The 24,745-nt window shown below is 32.9% G+C and overlaps 2 protein-coding genes across 4 annotated transcripts in view; one reads left to right on the top strand and one right to left on the bottom strand.

The window, feature by feature from the left end:
- Positions 1-1,153: 1,153 nt before the first annotated feature.
- On the bottom strand, positions 1,154-2,122 carry LOC123700384 (retinol dehydrogenase 13-like). Its single transcript, XM_045647584.1, has one exon. The coding sequence runs from the start codon at positions 2,120-2,122 to the stop codon at positions 1,154-1,156; it is 969 nt and encodes a 322-aa protein (XP_045503540.1).
- Positions 2,123-10,280: 8,158 nt separating this feature from the next.
- LOC123700529 (uncharacterized protein CG3556) overlaps positions 10,281-24,745 on the top strand; it is a 58,329-nt gene continuing 43,864 nt past the window's right edge. For 2 of the 3 annotated variants that reach the window (XM_045647769.1, XM_045647768.1), the window contains exon 1: positions 10,281-10,419. The gene's annotated coding sequence lies outside the window, so the exon portion shown is untranslated. The remainder of the gene's footprint in view (positions 10,420-24,745) is intronic. The other variant, XM_045647767.1, reaches the window with a different exon arrangement.

Here is a 24,745-nt window from a genome sequence, read left to right as displayed (position 1 = left end):
ACTAAAAATATAAAAACATTGATTTGATTTTATTATGTTAATACACAAGCCACTTACGACCGGACTAGCACGAAATAACAACATAGGTAATATTTCATTCCGACACGATGCAGTTATCTAGAAGCTTCTTAGCTTTTCTGGTACAAACAAATAAAAAATCTTTTCTCTTAAAATAATATATTTTATTAATTGGATTTTTTTATTATTTCTACAAAACTACAAAACAAAATTGAAAAATAAATCGAGATTTCCGCTCACATAATATTATGCCGGTGAGCGCAAAACTCGAGAACGGCTGAACCGATTTCGTTTATTGTTTTATTCTTTGAGGTACCTACGAGGATGGTTCTTATTGAAAGGAAGCGTAAACATGTACCACGGCGAAGCCGGGGCGAACCGCCAGTGTCAATTAAATATCGATTTGCATCTTGACTTTTGATATTTGATAATTAAATATATATCTTTTAATTTATAAATAACATTATTTGCATATTCAGATAAACAACACAGTGGTTTTTTTATGACCCCCTCTAATTGATACCTTTATATAATATGAAATAATGAATGCATTAACTTTTTTTTTTAATAAAAAACGTCTTGTTAATACAGATTACATATCTTCGTTTTATTGTCCTACTCTTAGGTCCTACTAATATTATAAATGCGAAAGTTTGTGAGGATGGGTGTGTGTGTGTTTGTTACTCTTTCACGCAAATACTACTGAACCGATTACATTGTTATTTAGCACACATATAGAGGGTTTCTTTGAAAACGCGGGCGAAGCCGCAGGCGGAAAGGTAGTAATGAATAACGATCATTCTTTACACTAATACATGGTGTGTCATACAGTTTTTTTTTCGTATTTATCTTACAGATTCCAGTGTAGATGTCCAAAACTTGTTACATAATAAAATCACTGTTAGCCACATCATAACATTAATTATTTCCAATTAGGTAAAGCGAGTTTTCTGCTTCTATTTCTAACATAAATACCTTAAAAGCCAGCTCATTTCACACCTCATCTATACAATTTTAAATAATTCCACAGACAAACACATAAATAAAATAAAATAACGCGAAATTTCCATCAGATGCTAAAGTAGTACTAATCACATTATTCCTAAAGAGCAGGAATTACCAAAACTAACTATTATTACACCTCAAATATAGCACGTAATTCTTCCTTACTTAACCCCACCAGTTCCACAGATTGGTTCCACAGCTTCATTGCACAAGTTTCATCAAATGCTTTGTGACTAGCGTCCACTTGCTTACAATTTGCGAAGTATTTTCCAGTCACACAACCAACATCATCAACAGCCAGAAATATAGCTGTCTGAGCGCCTTCTAGAGGCGTTCTCGAAAACAACAACATGATATATACGAATATATGAGCAAAAATATTACTTGTGTTATCATAAATCGCAGTTGATACAATGCCAGGGTCCGCACAGTTGATAACTACGTTAAATTTCTTTAGTTTCTTTTTCAATTCACGGGAAAAAAGAACTAAACTGAGCTTACTATTGAAGTAGGTAAATGTCCAGTGGCCAATCTTATTGTAATTTTCAATGTTGGTACTCCCTCTTCTATGAGAAAGAGAAGACATGTTGATAATCCTTGCTGGATCTTCTTCTGTTCCTGTCCTTTTTAATAATGGAAGCAAGAGAAGAGTCAGTAGAAAATGGCCATAAAAATTCACTTGCATCAGAAAACTCATGCCATCTTTCGTGAGGTAATCATCTACCATACACACTCCGGCGTTGTTAATAAGAATGTCCAGTCTTTTTTCTTTTTCCAAAACTTCGTCTGCAAATTGTCGTATAGATTCTAGAGAAGCTAGATCAAGATGCTTGTATATAACTTCAGAGTTTCTGGAATGTTCTAGAATTTTCTGCCGCGCTTTTAGCCCCTCGTTCTCAAAAGGACAGGCGATTATAACTGTAGCTTCTCTTTTAGCAAGATCTTTCGCTATCTCTAAGCCAATACCAGTCGTGCCTCCGGTTATTAAAACAGTTTTTTCTCGAAGTTTCTTTTTTGAATGATACAAAGCATAGTTACGTTTTTGATATGCTCTATATATAGCGATGAGGAAGATTAATTGAATCATTTCTATGATCATGGCTGTAGCATACAGACTTGACTGAAGTTGAAACTTGTAATGGTATACGTCGGGTTATTTTAAGAGCTTATATATTCTTTTTTTTGTCAGATGTTTCGAGAAATATTCGGATGGCGTCAGAGAGTGTTCTATAGTCCGCTATAATTAATTATTCATTAATCAATGAAGATTATAATTATTTATATTACTTTGTACGTTATTAATTGAACATTAACGCATTGCAATGTATTAATATAATATGCCTCTAACTTTTTACAAACAAAATTATAGGAAATTTAATATTTTGATTTACTTATGCTATAAGTATTTTATACAAGTACTTTAAGAAACGTATTTTAGCGTTAATACAGTAATCGATTATATCTATACTAATATTATAAAGCTGAAGAGTTTGTTTGTTTGTTTTAACGCGCTACTGGTCCGATTTGAAAAATTCTTTCGATAAATGGGCTATATAAAGGCTACCTTTATGTCATCCAACTGTTGGTCTTAGTTCTTAGAGAGATGCCACGCGGGTGAAACCGCGGGTGCAGTTAGTATATTATATGTTACGTCTACGCATGCTATCTGTTAGACACAACCTTTTTTTATGCTATAAGATACCCTTGTATTGCATTGATTCTAAAATAATAAAAAAACACGCATAGAAATTTGTTTTGCGGTAAATGATTCCGCAAAATTAATCTTAATAATGTTTTGTTATGAAATAGAGACAAATAATAGAATTGTTTATTTAATTATATTGCTAATTAGTTTTTTGAGAGCCTTATTTCGACAGTCGGTAACAGGCAACAGCCTCACAAAGGTAACTTTATGAGTGCTCATGGGCGGTGGTGATTACCTCACTAGGTGACCCACCTGCTCCGTTATCCGCTAAAAATAATAATAATAAAATTGGATATGTTTCTTTGTCTCCTTATCTTGCAATAGTCCTACATTGGCCGCGGACTGCCCAGGGCTGTATCTCGCAGGGCAGGGCTCTATCTATAGTGCAGTCATGGGCAGGCTGCGGCTGGTGTCCCACAACACAGTAAAGTTCTCGAAAGGGCCTCTGCGTGTTGGATCCGTGTCCCCACGTAAGCCTTCCAAAGGACCGGGTACCTTACTTATGATAGTACCCGAGTATTATGGAATTGAGATACATAAAATTGGATATCTACTGTAAAATTCGATTTAACTACTACAAAATATAGTCAATCATAAAATCTAATCTGTAAGTATAAATATAATTATACAGGTTAAATAACGAAAGGATCTCTTTTGCCAACGAACAAAAATTTTTCCATTATTTTATCAAGGTCGCTTACTAGGTCAATGCCTGAGACATTACTTTGATATAAAATGCAGGAACTTACTAAAGATTGTCTTTCAAATTAGATGATAATGAACTTTTATTACTTTTTTTGTAATTAAATAGGTGTGTTTGATAAATAATTCAAAGTTCAACGGTATTTGTTAGCAGCAACTAACTTTTTTTTTAATTTTTTGCGGATTTCAAATACCTATGTACTGAATGCAAGTATATTATTATAATAGACACATAGCGGATTTTTTTAATTGAATCAAAATAAAATATTATTTACAATATAATAAATATTATATAGTTTATTAAAACATTTATATACATTCATCGTAATGTTTCATACGGTCTACATTTTAATTATTATTTCAAAAAATATTTTTTAAAGATATATATTAAGTAGGTAGGTACTTCGAAAAAGCCAAATAAGATTGGAACATAGATTAAAAAAACCGTATTCATTTGACATTTAATAATTTGTTTGTCAACAAGTAAATTGGAATTTAATAAACCAACAAAAACAAGGTATTGCGTATAGATAATTCCCTAAGATAATTCCTATCTAGATATAAAAAAGTAGAAACATGATAAATTTTTGTAACTCACACGCATGACGCATACAAACCAGCACAATAGACTGCCTTTGGCAAATTGCCATTACAATTTTTATTTATTATTTTTCATTTCTAGATAAGTAATTTGTTTTTCACTCTTTTACTCGAGTAAAAAAATCTCAAAAACACGCTTTAAAGTCTCTAATTAAAATTCTCCGTTTTAAAGAAAACATACTTAACAGGTTACTGCATTTAAAATAATTTATTTACGTAACAAAAAACATTATCTACTTACACATAACGATAACATGATTTAACTAATTATATAATACTAGCTTACCGCCCGCGGCTTCGCCCGCATTTTCTAAAACGATTTGAGATTTAAACTATCCTATCTCTCAAGTTGGATCTAACTGCACATGGTGTGCGAATTTTATTATAATCGGTTAAGTGGTTTAGGAGTCCATTGAGGACAAACATTGTGACACGAGATTTATATTATATATTACTAGCTTACCGCCCGCGGCTTCGCCCGCTTTCTCTAAAACCATTTGAGATTTAAACTATCCTATCTCTCAAGTTGGATCGAACTGCACATGGTGTGCGAATTTTATTATAATCGGTTAAGTGGTTTAGGAGTCCATTGAGGACAAACATTGTGACACGAGATTTATATATATTAAGATATATATTAATTTATAGTTTTATTATTATTTTGTAATAAAATTACTTTTCCTAAACATAAAGGCCACGGCATATATCTATTATACTCGATATAGGTACTAACATCAAACATACCTATTATGTACATAAAAAGTGAATTCCCGTGTACCCTTGCTTTGTATCGGGCAATTACATTGTACATCTGTTTCACTGATCGATTTTCTCACAAATCTGCAGTACCTACTGAAAATATTAAGATAATGAGTTCGTTTAAATATGGGCGTGCTAATGTAAGGATTGGTTCGAAATGAAAGTAATATTTTTGTGTTGGATTTTCAAAGGATATTGTCACACTATGCTATCACATAAGTATAATGAAAGATTAGAAAAATCTATGTACCAGTACTTCACGCATACAAAATTGAATAATTTTCTTATTTATCTTTATAATACATGCAGAAAATAACTTGTTATACAAGAATTTGCTTAAAAAACTTTATTTATTAGATAACAATGTATTTAGATAAATTAAGTGCCATCTATTTAACGATCTAGAAATCTGAACAGTTTTATTTAGAAGGCACAGCTGTAGATTGCGAATATCATAATATGACTTATGCCGACGCGACGCCAAAAGATGGCTCTTTTAAAAATCAACAACGACATGAACAAGAGCAAATGATTGTTTAAAAATGTGTAGCTTTGCATTAACAATATAGATAAATTTCCATACTTTTTCATTCGATGATATATATCCCAAAATCTATTCATAATATTATAAGGCTGAAGAGTTTGTTTGTTTGAGCGCGCTAATCTCACTCTCGGACTGGTCCGATTTTTAAATTTATTTCAGTGTAGTTAGCCCATTTATCGAGGAAGGATAGGCTGTATCATCACGCTCACGCATCACCAACAGGAGCGGAGTACCTACTGCGGGTTAAACAGCGGGGCACAGCTAGTATATTGATATTTTCTCTCTACCTAGAGGCCTAGAGCATCAATATTTTTCTACGATTTTTAATCGTTATCTATTAAGTCTTGTTAAGTATTATCACAGATAATAATATATTTCTATACTTATATTATAAAGAGGAAAGGTTTGTATGTTTGTATGGTTTTCACGCATAAATTACTGGATCGATTTTGATGAAATTTGGCACAGACAATCTTTAGATAGAAAGAACATAGGCTGCCTTTTATTGCGAAATATGTACCACGGGCGAAGCCGGGGCGGACCGCTAGTATTACAATACTAGTAGTATTATTTTTTATTTTCATGGTTTGTAACTACAAATTACAAAGTTTTAATATTAATTTTTCAACATTGATTTACATAAAATAAATTGATCACTCGTTGCAAGTTTTCCGTAGTTTGTCATATATAAAGTTTGAAACTTTAATATTAAATTCACCAAAAGAGAACCGGTGAACGGTGAAATGCTAACTAGACTGATAACATTTGAAAAGTGCTATTTCTAGGTAAACTTAAATGTAAACTAATATGAGATCAAAAATATGGTTATATCATCATCATCATCATCATCATCATCATCAGCCCATATACGTTCCCACTGCTGGGACACGGGCCTCCTATGAGGGTACAGGCCATAATCCACCACGCTGGCCAAGTGCATGTTGGCGGATGACACATGTCGTCGAACTTTTTATTTCTTCGACATGTCGGTTTCCTCACGATGTTTTCCTTCACCGTTCGAGCAGTGGTGATGTTACATTACAACATGCGCAGATAAATTGAAAAATCAATTTATTTCCTGCGCGCTCGCCTGGTCTCGAACCCCGGACTTATCGATTCAAAGTCCGAGGTCTCACCACTGAGCCACCACTGCTATGTCTATAATATATATACAACTAGCTTTCCGCCCGCGGCTTCGCCCGCGTTTTAAAGAAAAACCCGCATAGTTTCCGTTCCCGAGGGATTTCCAGGATAAAACCTATCCTATCTCTCAAGTTGGATCAAACTGCACATGGTGTGCGAATTTTATTATAATCGGTTAAGTGGTTTAGGAGTCCATTGAGGACAAACATTGTGACACGAGATTTATATATATTACTAGTGGTCCGCCCCGGCTTCGCCCGTGGTACCTACATGTTTAAACTATCCTATCTCTCAAGTTGGATCGAACTGCACATGGTGTGCGAATTTTATTATAATCGGTTAAGTGGTTTAGGAGTCCATTGAGGACAAACATTGTGACACGAGATTTATATATATTAAGATAAGATAAGATAAGAAGATAAGATAGCTTTCCGCCCGCGGCTTCGCCCGCGTTTTAAAGAAAAACCCGCATAGTTTCCGTTCCCGAGGGATTTCCAGGATAAAACCTATCCTATCTCTCAAGTTGGATCAAACTGCACATGGTGTGCGAATTTTATTATAATCGGTTAAGTGGTTTAGGAGTCCATTGAAGACAAACATTGTGACACGAGATTTATATATATTAAGACTAGCTTTCTACCCGCGGCATCGCCCGCGCAGTCAAAGAAAAACCCGCATAGTCCCCGTTCCCGTGGGATTTCCGGGATAAAACCTATCCTATGTCCCGGGGTAAAAAGTATAGCCTATGTCCTTTTTCGGGTATCAAAATATCTCTATACCAAATTTCATGGTTCAGTAGTTAAGGGGCGATTGAGTAACAGACACACAGACAGAGTTACTTTCGCATTTATAATATTACTATGGATAAAATTATTATTCCGGCACTTTCATTTATTTTGCACCACCATGTTATTGACTCATTTATTTTCCTCGTCTTTTCTGGGTTGCCCGGTAGAGATCGCTGCCAGCGATAAGGCCACCTACTGTACATTGTTATTTTTTGTTATTTATTATATTGTTAAGTTTGTAATATGTATTCTATAAGGTGTACAATAAAGTATTTTTCATAAATTTCATTTATTCATTCATGGTTCAAAATATTTGAAGTGTTGTAATGACTCTACATCTCTACAATTACAAAATTTTCAAATTATTGAACTAATATAATAAGGTACTGGTATGATGACACGATGATACATATTGTGCGAAATAAAACACGATTTCAAATATCTATAATATAAAAATGAATCGCAAAATGTGTTGGTAAGCGCATAACTCGAGAACGGCTGAACCGATTTCGATAATTCTTTTTTTATTATATTCCTTGAAGTACGAGGATGGTTCTTATGGAGAGAAAACGTAAACATGTACCACGGGCGAAGCCGGGGCGGACCGCTAGTTTTTAATATATTTAAAAAATAGCATGAAATAAGCTTGTTTATGTGATCGCCCAAAGAATATTACTGTCCACAAACGATTTATGAAACACGATATAATATTAATTAATTTTAAATTAAAAATACTGTGCATGTATGTCTTGATTAAAATATTATTACCTATTTCTAAATAATATTAAAAAACATTTATGATAATATTCACGATTCACCACATAAATTTTCCAGGAACCAACCAAGTTATTATCTTGAAGTTAGTGAAAGCTAGCAACTAACTTAAGCAAATATGGCTGATTTTCTCAAACAATGTGACCCATTAAATCACCGTTAGATATTAGAACATTCTCGTCATATTGAATAGAAATTTAGATGAATTCTTGATAAATATTATTAGGTACTCTATTGGCCAAATGAAGTTTGACTTGCCGGTTGGCTTGGTTGGTAGTGGCCCTGCCTTCCATGACAGAGGTTGTGGGATTCCCACCCAGGCCAAATATCTATGTGATGAACATAGATGCTTGCTCTGTATCTGGGTGTTAATTATCTATTTATATTATTATATTATTTGCACTTATTTAAAATTATATTTAAGAATGTTTATCAGCCATCTGGTTTCCATAACACAGGCGAAAGCTTAGTATGAGATCAGATCGTGTCATGTTTGAAAATTGTCCTGAAATATTTATCTATTCTTGTAGATAGTCCTATGATATATTTTTCCATTGAAAATTGTTTATTGGTAAGTAGACGATCGGACTTACCGGTGATTCTACGCTCATAAGTAAACCACTGTACCAAAGAGGCAGTAGGCTCTAGTATTACCTCTTATCTACATATTTTATGATACATTTTACTTTATACGAGTAAAACCAAGAATTCAGCTTGTAATACATACAGTGTTTTGTTGCTTCACCTGCCTTCTACCATAAAACTTACGTCACAAGTTTTTTACGGTATTTTCCATACAGATAATGTTTATTCCACTTTTACAACCGGCTAAAATTGATTTTTAGGGCGGGTAGTCGTAAATATGCGCTGTAAACCTTCACAACACTAACTCGTAAAGCAATAGTGATGTTCACGGTTATCGATAATTTTCATATCGATATTTTAATATAAATTAAAATTAGGAATATATGTACTAGTTATTAAATATTAAACCCACCAACACAGATAATTCGATTATATATAGCTGACATTATAAGTATATATTATAATTTCAACTATACTTTGACTAGAGGTCACCCCTTCTCTGCTCGGATTTAAACTTATAAACAATACTACATAATATATTTATATCAGAAATCAAATAATTTTTTGTTAATTAATTAATTTTTGTTAATTAATTTTTTGTCCTGGCCATCTTTAATAATCGGTCTTGACTATTTTCAAAATAATAATAATAGATAATAGATAATAGACTCTATAATACTAGATAAATGAATAAAGCTTTCTCTACTTAGTTTCTCTATGTAAAGAATTTGATAAAATCCTTCAACGTGGACATAGTCGCAGTCGACAGCTAGTCTTTAAATTGTATTTAGGCAAATTGACCAAAGTTACGACGGCATTTGTCAGTAGATATAGTGCCCTAGAGGCCTTTGAATAAATATGGCATGTTGCTTAAATAAAATAAATCTGCAAGAAAATAATTTATTACGGAGATTTTTCTTTACCTAATAGAGTTTAAGAACGATTTGTCAACTTTGTTTATAATATGTATGTTTGTTCGTCGTTCTCTACGGATGGACCGATTACAGTGAGTTTTTATACATCCCTACTATAATATTATAAATGCGAAAGTAACTCTGTCTGCCTGTCTTTTGTGACCGATTTTTATGAAATTTGGCACATACAATCTTTAGACCCTGAGAAAGAACATAGGCTACCTTTTATTGCGAAATACGTACCACAGGCGAAGCCGGGGCGGACCGCTAGCAAATCCGGTAAAAACAATATTAAAATTATGTACCTATTCTTTCTCTACATTAATATTATAAGACTCTACCAGGGTCCAATCCAAGATCAATCGATTGTAACAAGATCTAATAATCACCATGTAAGTACTTCTAAGTATTTCGTTCTTTATACTTCCCTGTTTTAAAAACAACACCTAGAACATCCTAAATCCTAAACACTAAGTATAAATCAATAGTCTTATCTCATAACAGTACGCTAAAAAATCTAGCACATTCAACGCCTACATCTAGATTGTGATTTGACTGTGAGACTGTATTTACTAAGTCTTAACACTTTAATCTGCGTCCAAGCGAAAATGCACCGTATTGCAATAACACCGCCTCGACTCTCCTGAATGATGTAACGATAGATCTAATTGATAGCTGCGATGGAAATCCAATGTGATAAGGTCGAAAATCCGTTGAACAAGGATGTATAATTAAGGGAGAGATGCAGCACTTGCAGTGGGGTGGCACAGCCTTCTGAATTTTGTATTCAGCATTCTGTATTTCAGTTCAGTTCTCGCGCAGACGTTGGAGCGGACGGACGTGCCGCTCGTGTCGCGGTTAATTTGTTATTTCGAACATTTGGTAAGTATATTTATATTACTGTTAAACTATGCTCTTTTAAATTAAAGAAAATTGTAATATATGTTTAAAAATGTAGAGATAAGAATAAAGTTAATAAAAGGAACCTACCGCTTTGTTTTATGGGCAAAGTTAAGTAATTAATCCGGTACAAGGTTTATTTTAGCACTTTTTAAATTGTGCGTTTCATAATTTCACTTTTAAAAGCTTTTGAAGGGGAATGTAAAATGAGCGGTAGATTAATGGATGGTTGAATTTTTTGTACGAATTACGACTCCGTTTAGTAAATTATCCATTATGTTTATACTAAGCTTTACACCGCGGTTTTACTCGATTCGCAGGATAAAAATATACGTGAAACACATTTATTTATTCAACTAGGCCTCTTGTAGACGCTTTTGAGTCGTCATAACGCACAAATATTGGTTGGGAAAGCAGTTTCTTCAGAGTAGAGTCGGCAGTTCGTAGCAAGTTGCTCTTGCTACAAATAACTATAATGTCTAGAACTTGATTATTTTTCGTTCATCATAAGGATAGGATTGTTGGACCAATTACAAAATAATAAGTGAGATTTAACCTAACCTTTTAATTATATGCCTTTATATATCGGAATAAAGTGTGTGTGTCCCGTGTCCCCTAGTGGGGTAAGGGGCAGATGCATTATGCATATATCTGTTTCACTGATCCATTTCCTTTAGGTACAAGTAGGTGATTAGCCTTCTGTGTCCTACCAGACAAAGACATTTTTTTTTCTTCGTCTCCACCGGGAATCGAACCAAGGACCCCTCGGTTCTACGCTCACGCGTCAACCACTGTACCAAGGAGGCGGTCGTAACGGAATAAAAGTACAATAAAACTGGACAGTCATTTTTTTACTGTATTAACTCTACATTATCTCGAATGTTGTTACAGGATCTTTTTAAATTCGGTAATATTATCAGTTATGCGGGCCTTGAGCGCGGGGACCGAATCGAGAAATTCCGTAACGAAAAAACCTCACGCTCCCCACTCCGACGGGCTCGGAGGTGTGGCTTGAAGGCATGCTATGCAATAGCTTTACCGCGGCAGTCCCCGAGTGCTACACGTCTTTTTTTACCTTAGATAAACCCGAAACAAAAATATAGCCTGTGTTATTCGGTAGACTTTTTTAATTATTTTTTTTAATCAATGGAGTTTTTTTTAGTTTTGTATAATACAAATATTTCTTCTTTTTAATATATAAGTAGGTATAAATGAAGATAAGAAACACTTCTTTAGTACCAGGAAGGTGGGATTTGATCTTTGATAAAAAGCTCTTAAATCCTTACTTAAGAGAGCTTTTTTCCTGTGCTTTAACAGAAAGGTCCCACTTTAAGATAAAAAAAATCAATAATTGTATAAAGGAAAGTTGATAAAACGAAATAATTACTTATACATGTGGAAATATATGTTGATGTACTTGCTATGCAATATGGCTGGAACATTTTGTATGAATTTTTATGCGAAATTTCTTGAGGATGGATGTATGTTTGTAACTATTTCTCGGGAAACCCACGGAACGGATTTTGATAATACTTGCCAATGATGTAGCTTAGATAGTGGAATAACACATGAGCTATAGGAATACTCAATTCTTCCCGCTGATTCGTCCGCGGGTTACATGTGGGTGAATCCGCGCGGCACAGCTACTATATAATATTAATATTTAAAACACTTTTTTCAAACAAAAACGGGACAAGCAGCTAATAAACAAACTAATTTTTAACAAAAATATAATCCATACTAAGTATATCCATACTAATATTATAACTAAATGCGAAAGTAACTCTGTCTGTCTGTCTGTTACTCAATCACGCCTAAACTAATGAACCAATTTTCATGAAATTTGGTATGAAGATATTTTGATACCTGAGAAAGGACATAGGCTACTTTTTATCCCGGGAAAATGATGCAATCCCGGAAATCCCACGGGAACGGTAACTATGCGGGTTTTTCTTTGACTGCGCGGGCGAAGCCGCGGGCGGATACCTAGTAATTAATAAACAAAAATATTTCCACGTGCAAAACGATTAAATATCATCTCAACTGTAAGCAATTCTTGACAAACGAAAAAAAACTATCTAAGTAGGTCATGAGGTATTCGAAACCTAGATTCAGGTCGGGTCACGGAACAATCCAACTTGTAACTTAAATGCTACACTTTACTTGATTATCGCTTATTGCAAGTTATGACCTAAGTGAGCTAAGTTGGAGTAATGAAAACTTACAGTAATATTCAAAATAAGTGAAATACTAAGTTGGAGTAATTATAACTCTAGCAATCATAGACTAGAAACTGATAATAACTTTTGTTTCAAACTTTTGATATGAATGCGTAAGTTTGTATGGATGTGTATTGTGTCAGAACGGCTCAACAGATTAAGATGGAATACGATACATAAAATTATGTATATAGATTGTTTTCTTAAGTTTCTATGTCCTTTCGTAAGCCTCTCTTTTTATTTCTCTCCATATTTTCCCAGTAAAACTAACCTAAACTGTTAAATAGTTTTAGTACAAAGTTTACACGTGTGTTTTCCGTAAATTTTTCTCCTTTTCTTTTATTACCAACCTTTTATTTAGAAACTTCTCACACCTAGTCAGTATAGTTAAAAAATGTGTTAAACTATAGTTTTAACCTGTAGTTTAAGCTATAGTTTAACACATTTTTGAAGATACTATAGCTTTCCGCCCGCGGCTTCGCCCGCGTTTTCAAAGGATTTCCGGAATAAAACCTAGCCTATGTGTTAATGCAAGTTACCCTCTATATGTGTGAGAAATTTAATTCACAAAATTTCGCATTTATAATATTAGTAGGATATCTTCATTATTTTTCATAATTTCTATGAATATTCTATACACAGTAACAGCTACAACATTATTATTTTATATTTTATCTGTCATAGAAACAAACATAAAAAATCGACGTATATTATTGGTCCAATGCCCGTATATTATCTCTAACAGCATCCGCGAAGATCATTGTGACAATGAAATAATGAGTGCAGCTGAGAGGCGCAATATACAGCGGTTGTATCATTGTCGGGAATGATTTTGTGAAACTCAAAATTGAACTCTAATCTTTTACATAATATTTATTATGTAAATATGGAAACTCAAATGTTTATTTAAACATTTTGATTAGTAATGTTAATAGTCAAACTTGATTGTTTCTTTTAACTCTACATCAATAAATATTTTTGAATCATCATTTTACATAAACATCATTATGTATGTATATGTATGTATGTGTATGTAGGTTTATGTATGTATATGTATGTAGATATATTATGGATGTATATATGTTCTCTGTGTTTATACTATTTTATTTATGTATTTTAAACTTTATAAATGCACCTCTTGCCCATAAACGAATACTTACACTGTTTTTCCTTGACCACCAGGTTGTCTGGAAGAGATAGCTGTCTTAGCGATAAGACCACCTGTTGTGCTCAACTGTGTCTATTCACAATAAAGTATTTTTGTTTGTTTGTTTGTTTGTTTACATAGAAATTAAATTATTTGGGCACCCATACAGAAATCGATAGATAGATTAATTTCTACTTTTCGTTTAAGAAGTCAAATCACAAACTGTTAAAAGTGTATATATTTATTTATAACATTTAATTTTAATAAGAACCTTCAAGCGTATTTACCGAGGGAATTAAATTGTAAGCCTGCGGTGAACCAAGTTCTAACCAAAATGTCGACTGGCAAGCGGTTCCAACTATTAATCTTTGGGATTATCCGACTTGTTACAGTATATAGGCTAAGTGCAAGCAAACACAGGTGTACTGTATAGTGTGTAGCTTCACAATGATGAAGTCTGACCCATAAATCTGAAAAGGGTTTGTCTGTCTGTCTGTTACTCAATCACGCCTAAACTACTGAACCAATTTTCATGAAATTTGGTATGGAGATATTTTGATACCCGAGAAAGGACATAGGCTACATTTTATTCCGGGAAAATGACGCAATCCCGGATATCCCACTGGAACAAAGCGGGTTTTTCATTGACTGCGCGGGCGAAGCCGCGGGCGGAAACCTAGTTTCTTTATAAAAAAAATCTCCACGTTATCCGCCCCAAAATATATTTAAACGCTTCACTTTCTCACTTCCAAGCAATTTATTTATAATTATTTACCTTTTCCACATAAGAAAGATAAATGCCGGTATCATTACAAGAATCCTATTCTCGGAGCGTTCGCAAAGCAATCTATTCTGTACGAGTTTTCTTACCAAATATTTTCTTTTACCTTAATAATAAACGTCTTCTGTGTGAGCGAATTTGTCACTTATTGCGACAGCGGAAGGTGCAAAGTCGCTTCCATCTGTTATTATGTTAGTGCCAGGGCCGGATTCAGTAGGTTCAGTGACCAAATTATATTCGCATATAAATCAATGATCTGTAAAACTATATGTAAGTATTGCTAAAATGGAGAATAAATAATAATATTTTTAAAATTAACAGCTAAATAACTTTAGTGCTAATTAAACAATAAATGTATTTTGTCGATTGTTAGATAGTCTTGTAGTAGCTTAACATTTCTACCAACTGAAACCGTACTAATCGTACTATAGAGGCCCTTATTAAGCAGTGCAATTCATTAACAATACAATGAAACAAATAAACACACATACGCACAACGCACATAATATATTATATTGTCCTACCTATACCATACCGACACATAGGTAAGTCATAATTTTTTCATTTTAATCTTTCTTATTTTCTGTTTTGTTTCATACAATACGAAAACCAATATTGTATTTACTATTAAAGCCGATATTAAACAATATACAACAGAATTCGATTAAAATTCTCAGTTAATTCTCGTCATAATATCAAACGCCGACCTTGTCGATATAAATTTCAAGAGACTCATTAAAATATTTGATTATAACTGCCTCTTTCATTATTTTATCTTACTCGCGTGGCTATAAATCAAGTCGATAATTTAACTTAATTAAAATATATTTCTAGATTATTCAAATGTTGAAAATATTTTTAAATGGAACATTTTAAACAAATATCAACATAACGTATGTTGATACGATTGTGATGATATTATGAAACATATATTTGACAAGTCTCAAAACAAAGACTAGATATATATGTATCACTATAATACGTGTAATGTGCAGGCTTGACTTTAAATGCAAGAAGACTCTACTGATAAAAAATTCGCATAAAAATGAACACATACCTAATTCCTATAAAGCTCAAACTATTCCGTATAAATAGAATATCATTCAGAAATTAAAATACTGATTTGTCTGCCCGTAGGCTCACACACTGTCACATTTTCAAAACATCCCAAAAATTTATGTATTGAATAAATCGTTTAAAATCCGATAAATGATTTACAAGTAATTTGTAAGTGTCTCTTGATAAATCTTTAAAATCTAAATATTAAAAGCAAATAGTTCACATATTTTCTCAGCTCTACCACAAAAAAAAACTCTCAATCCGGCCCTGTTACCACAAACATATAAAGAAAAATCGGATAATGAGAAAGCGGTATCCAGTTATTGTTGGAGCCACCATTATACCACTGTATCGAGATGAAATGATGCGGTAACAGTTTCTTGTAACACTGAATATATTTTACGTGGGTTGGGTAGGAATATGGGTAAGAGAATCGTGTATCTATACAGTGTATTATGGGTCTGTTTTATTATCTGTCACCTGAATTCAATGTAATAAAAAAATAATTAAATAAAAATAAATTATATTAACCGTGGAAATAAAGACATAGATTGAATATTATAGATTGTAAAGTTTTAACAGTTGTATAAAACTTGTTCGTTTGTAAGCGCTTATCTCAGGATCTAAAAAACTGTATGAGCATTTGCGTCGATCACCAAAAAGGAGTGCTTACCTTGCTCTTAATCAGTCTTTACAGTCTTTAATACTTATGTGTTTATATAATACCATCGTAATAGTAGGTGTACTAAAAACGTAAGTATACAAACCTACTTATGTGTGTAAAATGTGAAAGGTGTATAAAATGAGTAAGATGGGTGCTATTAAGAATTCAATATTAACTTGCTGACATCGACTTGTGACGTCAGCAACAGCTGGCCCGTAAATACGCGAAAATTTATGAAGATACATACTTTATCGGATGGCGTTACTTATTATTCGTCTTGTAGCAAAGTATGTAATAAACTACGCATCTTGTAGCACTGTAGCCTTTTGACGTGACAACGTCTTAAATTAGGTTGCGGCTGGGAGTCACTTATGAAAAAGTGTAACGCTCGGTAACGTTACGATGAGTCACCGAAAGAGGCACGCGGGCATGGTTAGCCCGCCTAAGAGCGAGAGAGACAGACATAAAAAGTCGTTGTCACGTAAAACTTTCGCCCGTATACCGACTTTACAGGCAACCAATTTTTTTTTTTCACGAGTTTACATTTTATGACTTAGCCACAGAATAATAACTAATAGTAGCTAGGTAGCTAGGTGTACTTTGTTGATAATTGTATATTATTAGGTAATTATTAACGCATGAGATGAAATCTCGCATGTAGATGCCGAGCGAAATAAATTACAATTGCAACGATTGATACAGAGATTTTCGTATACATTTGTTTATATACAGCATAGAAACTGATTATCATATTATGATATCACTAAATAAGCAACCAGAACTTAAAATATTCAGTTATTTCCGTTTAGAAGCTACAATACAATAGTTGAAATTAAAATTCATTTTTGTGAAAGTTAAAAAATAACGTAAAAACATCGTTCAAATAACTCGGAATTTAAGGCAGTATTTATGTTGTCAGTTATCAGTACAGTATGCACAAAAGTGCTCATTTGGTTTTCATAGAACTTTTCAAATGGCTGTAAGACTGCAATAGTTGTGACTAGCGGAGCGATTTTATTAACTTTGAAAGAAAACAGTTATTGATTGCCTGCTATCCACGGTAAATAAACAAAAATATCTAAAACCGGCTACTCACCTACCTGCAGCAGGGGCAATATTGGAATTGGCTCCTTCATTGTGATGTGTATGTGCAAGCAGGGGCAATTGAGAACAGCTGAAATTGCTCCAACTGACATGCAACTGAGATTGTTTCCAATATTGCCCCTGCGGAAGTTACGTGAGTAGCCGGCTTTAAGAAAGCAATTATTTTTAAGTACAAAGACTAATTCAAATTAAAAAAAAGAATATATATTTTCTGTAATCATGCAAAATAAACAGTTACAGAATAATTAAAATAATTATTTTAATCAAACTTTGCACTCAGCAAACGTTGCGTTTAGCTTCTCGGAACAGTATTACTAGCGTGAACTTTTAAAAGCTTTTAGCTATGCTAATATCTAGCTAGCTGCAAATTAAAACCTAGAATTGAAAGTAATTCCTAAATCTATACAAAAATGGTCACTTCATACAATAATAATTAATAATATTGCCATACTTCAAGTACTTTTAAACTACTTCCTAGTATAATACAGGGTGTCTCAAAAGAAAGTTTATATTTTGTGGATGAATAAAAAAAAAGTAAGCGGTGTATTGAAAAAATGTTTTAATTATTAAAGTGCATAATATGGGAATTTATTTCTTAAAAATAATATCGTCCAAATGCAGTCCATTGCGTTCAAGGCACTCATATTATATTCAATACACCGCTTACTTTTTTTTTTATTCATCCACAAAATATAAACTTTCTTTTGAGACACCCTGTACTATGAATGTGAAAGTTTGTGAGGATGGATGTGTGTGTGTATGTTTGTTACTCTTTCACGCAATACTACTACAATATAATACAAGCTAGTAATATAACAAGTGCGAAGCCGCGGGCGGACTGCTAGTAATTTTATAAAAATGAAGATTTGATTGATTCCAATGATTTTTAGATTTTATTTGGAGCATTTATATATTTGTAGACATTGAATCTTTTTAAATTAAAAATAAATCATTCGACGCTGCCTGTAGTTCCTAAAATTAGCTACTACATGGCTACTACAGAGTTTCTTGCCTTCTGCAGAAACTGTTTTCCAAACCAGTGGTAAATTATATGTTAAATTATGATTTTTTCAATATTTTGACAATTCAAAAGCGCTTGTAATGAAATATAATTGAATAGATATTTGAGTTCAAGTTCGTTTAAGCCAGTACTTAATAAACAATCAATCAACCTCAACGTATTATACCCGCGTCTCTCATCACACACAAAAATTGGCGCGAACGTAAAAATGGAGCGAACATTTTTTCGACATTAACGTTCACAGCCGGACGTTCTGAAAGCGATGCGAAGCTTTTTGCCAGTTCGTGATAACGGAATTACGTTGAATTTTAACAGACAAAGCCGCGTGCTGGGGACAGATAATAAAAGGTGTCACTGAACCTGACAGCGTGGCCCCAATTTTGTTCCTTTTTGACGGGTTTAAAGGCCGCTTTTTCGGTTTGCTAAGCACGTTTTCACGTTTCACGTTGTTTGGTTTATATGGTTGGATTTTAGATTCGTTTTTATATCTATCGTAATAATGACCATTATAGTTTGCCTTTTTACTGTCAAAATGGTTAAAATTAACATCTTTAAGCTGAACAGGCAAACTGTAAGATTGAGTTTGAGTGTAAAACATTGTTTGTGTTAGTCTAGTCAATAAGTTCAAAAACGTGTTAATTCTTGATAAAGCTAATACTTTTCATCATGGCTTCAAGAAAGTACTTCAAATATAATATAATAGAAATTAGAATATTTAGTTTTAAATAACACTGTGACACGCGAAATTGCTAATCTATAATAATATAAAAATTTGCTTTTTGTTGTATTTAAACAATTGAACAACGTTCAATACACGCTGAATTCAAAATAACATAACCACTTCGGAATACATTACTAATCTCATTTGAAACGTCAAAACAAAACGTTTCATTATTGCTAAATTGAAATAGACCACAGCTAAGTAGCAGCCAGCTTCCCTTTTAATTACAAGCTGAGCTTAATTTAAATATTCCAAAGTTTCCGAGACGCAGACTTTAAGCCAATATCAATTTAAGACCTCTGAACTATTCTACACCGACTTCAAAAAGGTTTTTATGTAGCTTTCCTTATTTTCCTAAGCATTTATCACTATCATCATCACTACATAGTATATAAAACAAATTCGCTTTCTCTGTCCCTATGTCCCTTTGTATGCTTAAATCTTTAAAACTACGCAACGGATTTTGATGCTTTTTTTTAATAGATAGAGTGATTCAAGAGGAAGGTTTTAGTATATAATTTATTAGGTTTTAGACAAAGCGGGCGAAGCCGCGGGCGGTAAGCTAGTTTTAAATATAAATTCTGGTAATCGTTTGTGACGTCATACTTCAGAGGTCACAAATATTATTTTCATTATTATTTAGCCACCTCTGGGAAAAATATAAGAGACATTCAAATTGCGAAGAGCCTACGGTCCATTGGGACAAATGCCTTGAAGCAAAACAGATTACGGAAAATTTAGACACTTTTTTTTTCAGATATTACATAAAATTATTGCTTGCTTTATATTAATATCAATTTTGGTACCTATCTTTGAATCTTGCCAAAGAAGTTTCACTTCTGACACGTGTGCTCGGTAATCACGCTCTTTTTTTAAAGCTCTAACATAACATGAAAATGAAACTTAACTTTACCCTTATATAAAACCAAAGCCTCCTAATCCACGAACAAAAAAAAAACAATTCTCGACAGAAAACGCAAAACGAATAAGATATTTGTTTAACTCCCCAGTGAACATTATCGGAAGACAAATCGATATCGCTTGCAGCAGACATCATAATGGATAGCTCTTTCATTACTCTCATAGATAAAACGAGTGTGTAACAAAAAATCGTATAAAACATGTCTAGATAATGTTTTTTATCTGTAGGTATGTAGTCTGTAGCATTTTTATGGTGTGGACGTGAAAAACGTCAAGTAAAAAGTTAAACGACCCCTAAAAGTTTCGAGTTCGAAATATATTTCATTGATACCTATATGAAGGAAAATATACGACAAACGAGTAACAATAAAAATAGGTTATTCAGATTCTTACTACATCCATAATTACAATCAAATTACCTAATTATTATTGAATATTAATAAACACTTTGTGAAATGTTGAATGAAAATTGTAATTATGTTGTTAAATAACTAATCTTTAAAAGTACATACCTTAGTATATTACCTACATACTTAATTTTTAAAATACAATCAAAAATTAAAATAGCAAATAATTGCCGTACTATACAGACATAAATTAAAAAACAAATAATTGCTGCGCTAAAAAACATTATAAAGAAAATACAGCAAGGAATGTAGGAACTTACAATTAAAGAAATCATTGCACATTGGCAGCTCGCCAACTGTGACCACAGACTATAGACTATAAGCTACTATTGTCTGTGACATTTGTTTTGTTTTATTAGCTCTGTGCTAACGTTAAATTTAATGAACATTGCACAATTAATTGCTTCGGAGGTTTGGAAGCTTTTTAATTAACTGCTTCAGAATTCCCATGTGTTAAATGGAACTTTTAATATCTATGTTTATTACATTAGTGAATCCTGAATTTTATTTCACATCAAGTGGTTTCTTCGTAATTTGTGTGAAAAAGAACGTAACAATTGTTGTTTTAGCTACCCTACAGTTCTTATAAAGCACTATATTAGTTTATAATGAATTAGTAGTACCTAATTTGGATCTTTACTATGCTAAGGTAGTCTGGAAGAACTTTTGTAAAAGCTTTTTTATGATTTCATCTAGGTAGGTACATCTCCTTCTGTAAAGAATTTATTTTATTATCTACAGAAAACTTCCACGTTCTTTTAGTCCCATATCAGACTACCGCTAAAAGTATTACCCATTTCCTCCAAAAGCAACCTTTTTGCCAAAATATAAGTCTCAATTTTTAATAATGATGAATTTTCGTACAAACTTGCGAGAGCCCAAGGCTGCTTAGTGCTTAACACGACCCTTTCGAAAAAACTGTTCTTAGCTGAACACTTCTTTTTATACTCTGCTGTTTAAATGAATAAATGGCCTTTTCCGTCAGTTTTATGCATGTACCTACGATTAAATAAAACAGAAATGTTTTCGATTTTTATGTCAACAAATGGTCATAAACGAAAAGTTGCTGATGAAAAAAAAAGTTTCTGTTTGAGAATAAAAAAACAATTATTTTTTTATTCTTCACTTTGTAATTGTCTATGGTTGGAACAGATTGTTAAACTCTATTTGAGCATGTTTGTAAAAATGATTTATGTAATTTTTATTTCCTATTTGGAGTAAAGGATATTATACAACAAAATTTCTCAGAAAATAGATTATAATAACGAACCAGAAGTAGACAGGTGTTCAACTGTGAATACGCGTGCGAAAAATTTAAATTGCAAATTGGTTCTTGTTGAAGTTTGTAAGCTCATTACTGCATAATTTTCTAAGTTAATTTTATTATTAACTTGTACTTTGTATGATCACTAAATTCTGTAGACGATATTATTGAATTTGAGTTATTTTCGTTTTCATTAAAATGGTATCTGACTCAATATAATAATATGTAATAATACAGGCACTAGCTTTCCGCCCACGGCTTCGCTCACATATTCTAAAACTTAAAAAATTATCTATATATCTACTAAGCTATCCTCTTGACAGTTGACTCACTATCTAAAAAAATCTTTTGCGTAATTTTAAATAAAAGATGTAAAAGCACAGACGACACAAACACGGACGGTGGAAAGCGAATATATTGTAATATAACCTACTATGTTGTGAAGATATAAGAAAGAAAAAGTCGCTTGAGTTAAACTCAAACTCAAATTATTAAATAAGACTTCTTCGAGAAGTACTTTTGAAACGTAATATTTTACATATTTTTTACATTTACCACCGATTCGGAAAGCATTAGGTATATATCGAGTAGAACCGGCAAGAAACTCCATAGTTGTATTTAGTTCAAGATTACTGTATATAAGAATAAAACCGTATGGGTCAAGACGTGTTTGTGCTATTGAGTAACAATATACATACTCAAACTCAACTCAGTCATCATAACCCACGTAAATTCGTTAGCTCTGAAAAACCCCATTTTCCCTAGGGTGATGAAATACAGACCTACACATTAAATTAATATTTTCAGTTCCTAAGATTCCTTCAACCAAACTCTACTTTATTTGAACATATCTAATATGAACATAAGAAATCCTGAAAGATAACATCTATTTTTACATAAATCGTCAACAAAAGATCCACCATTCGTTCGAAATGAATTAATTTTTTCGCGCCGTACTCATATCGACCGTTTCCCATTGTTAGCAGCTTGAGACATGCATATATACGATATTTACAGACGTGTACAGTCAGCAAATTAGTGCCTAGGGAAAACTTGTACGTTTGTACAAGTTTCGTTCGTTGAAATTAGTTTAAGTTTAATTATCTTTGGATTATGCAAGGTTTTGGAGTGCTTCTGAATAAATACATTTGTATGTTATGTTGTTAGTTGCAAGTTGCATTGTCTTTTACAGGTGCAATTAAGCAGTTTATTTGTGACAATGAAAGCGCATTTTGATGACAAGGCTATGCTTATGTAGTATTAACTTTTTAACCGACTTCAAGAAAAGGAGGAGGTTATCAATTCGGCCGGTATGTTTTTTTTTATGTATGTACACCGATTACTCCGAGGTTTCTGAACCGATTTACGTGATTCTTTTTTTTCGATGCAGGATGATGTCGAATTGGTCCCATAAAAAATTTATTTGGATAGGCCCAGTAGTTTTTATTTTATGAGCATTTTTGTCTGTATTTGTAAATGTTGCAAGTGCAAGTTTGAAGTCGGTTGTTTTTAACGCAGTTATTATTATTTTATTATTTCTGTTAACTGGTATTTAGAGTGTTGCGATAGAGATAGACTGTGTTCTATCGCAGACAGAGCTATTATGTATGTACATACAACATCCAAGCTTTTTTCTTTTGCTTTATCCCCATGTCCTTGATAGTGGTTGGCATGATTATTAAACTCATTTAGTATCTAAATTATGTTATTTGTTTGCACACATACACGTGTTTTTTGTTCCTCCGTTTTTTAATAATTCATAATCTCCATAAATTAAATCTTAAATAATAAATTTTATTCTCGATTTGTTTGCTGACGGTACACTTGAGTCAAGCATTACGTCAACTTGTATCCGACGCGTTAATAGATAAATCGTCGGTGCATTCGCCTCTATCCCACCTCTATGGAGAATTCTTGTAGGGTTTTAATATATTATTATCCTTTTTGCTTCTACTGTTATAGGAAAGACATTTTGTTTCTTTAATTTGTAATAAAGAGTAAAGATTTGATTCAAGATTGATATTAGTTTGGTAAGCCGAAGCGACAAGACAAAAACTAATCGACCGATTTTTTAAAGTCTATTCCCAGGTGAAAGGCATATCTTTAGGTGCTTGTGTAGGCTATATTTCTTTTTCATCTTGGGTCAATACTAGTGAAGTTAACATCTGCTGCAACAGTATGACAAAGAGATTAAAGAAAACAATTTTTTTCGCACGAAATAACTGAGTGTTACATTGTTAAATAATGTCACTAATCGTGTAATAGGTTATACCTATATACCTATTGGAAATAGACGAGTTTTTAGACATGATACTCTCAAGGGTTAATAATAATCCATACTTATTAATATTATAAATGCGAAAGTAACTCTGTTTGTCTGTTTGTTACTCAATCACGCCTAAACTACTGAACCAATTTTCATGTTATTTGGTATGGAGATATTTTGATACCCGAGAAAGGACATAGACTACTTTTTATTGCGGGAAAATGACACAATCCCGGAAATCCCACTGGAACGGGAACTATGCAGGTTTTTCTTTGACTGCGCGGGTGAAGCCGCGGGCGGAAACCTAGTTTTAATATAAATATTCGCAACAAAGTCTATCATTCGATTTTCGCTATGAAACCGAACATACACGCTCGTATTAATAACATTGGCAAGTATGGTACAGACTGATTAAGTTATATCAAAGACTCAAAGTAACATAATCCGATTATACATAAATATCTCTGAGGAAAATGCAATATTGCACAAGCTTTTATTGTACTTTAGTTAAGCGGCTTAAGCTATCAACTTGCAGTGTTCATTCTTTTGAAAATATTCCGGATCTTACAGATTCGGAAGGAATTAAAAATAGTGCGGTAATTATTACTGAAGCAAACTTTCGTACTTGTTTTTAGATACATATTAATTAATAATGTCCCTGAAAATTTCACGGAATATTAATTACCTAATAATTATAGATCATAAATAAGATGTTGTTAGTCCGTTTGATTACA

Source organism: Colias croceus, chromosome 19, assembly GCF_905220415.1.
Source record: "Colias croceus chromosome 19, ilColCroc2.1".
Lineage (NCBI taxonomy): Eukaryota > Metazoa > Arthropoda > Insecta > Lepidoptera > Pieridae > Colias > Colias croceus.
Note: the sequence above shows the minus strand (reverse complement) of the source record. Positions and strands in the feature narration are given on the sequence as shown.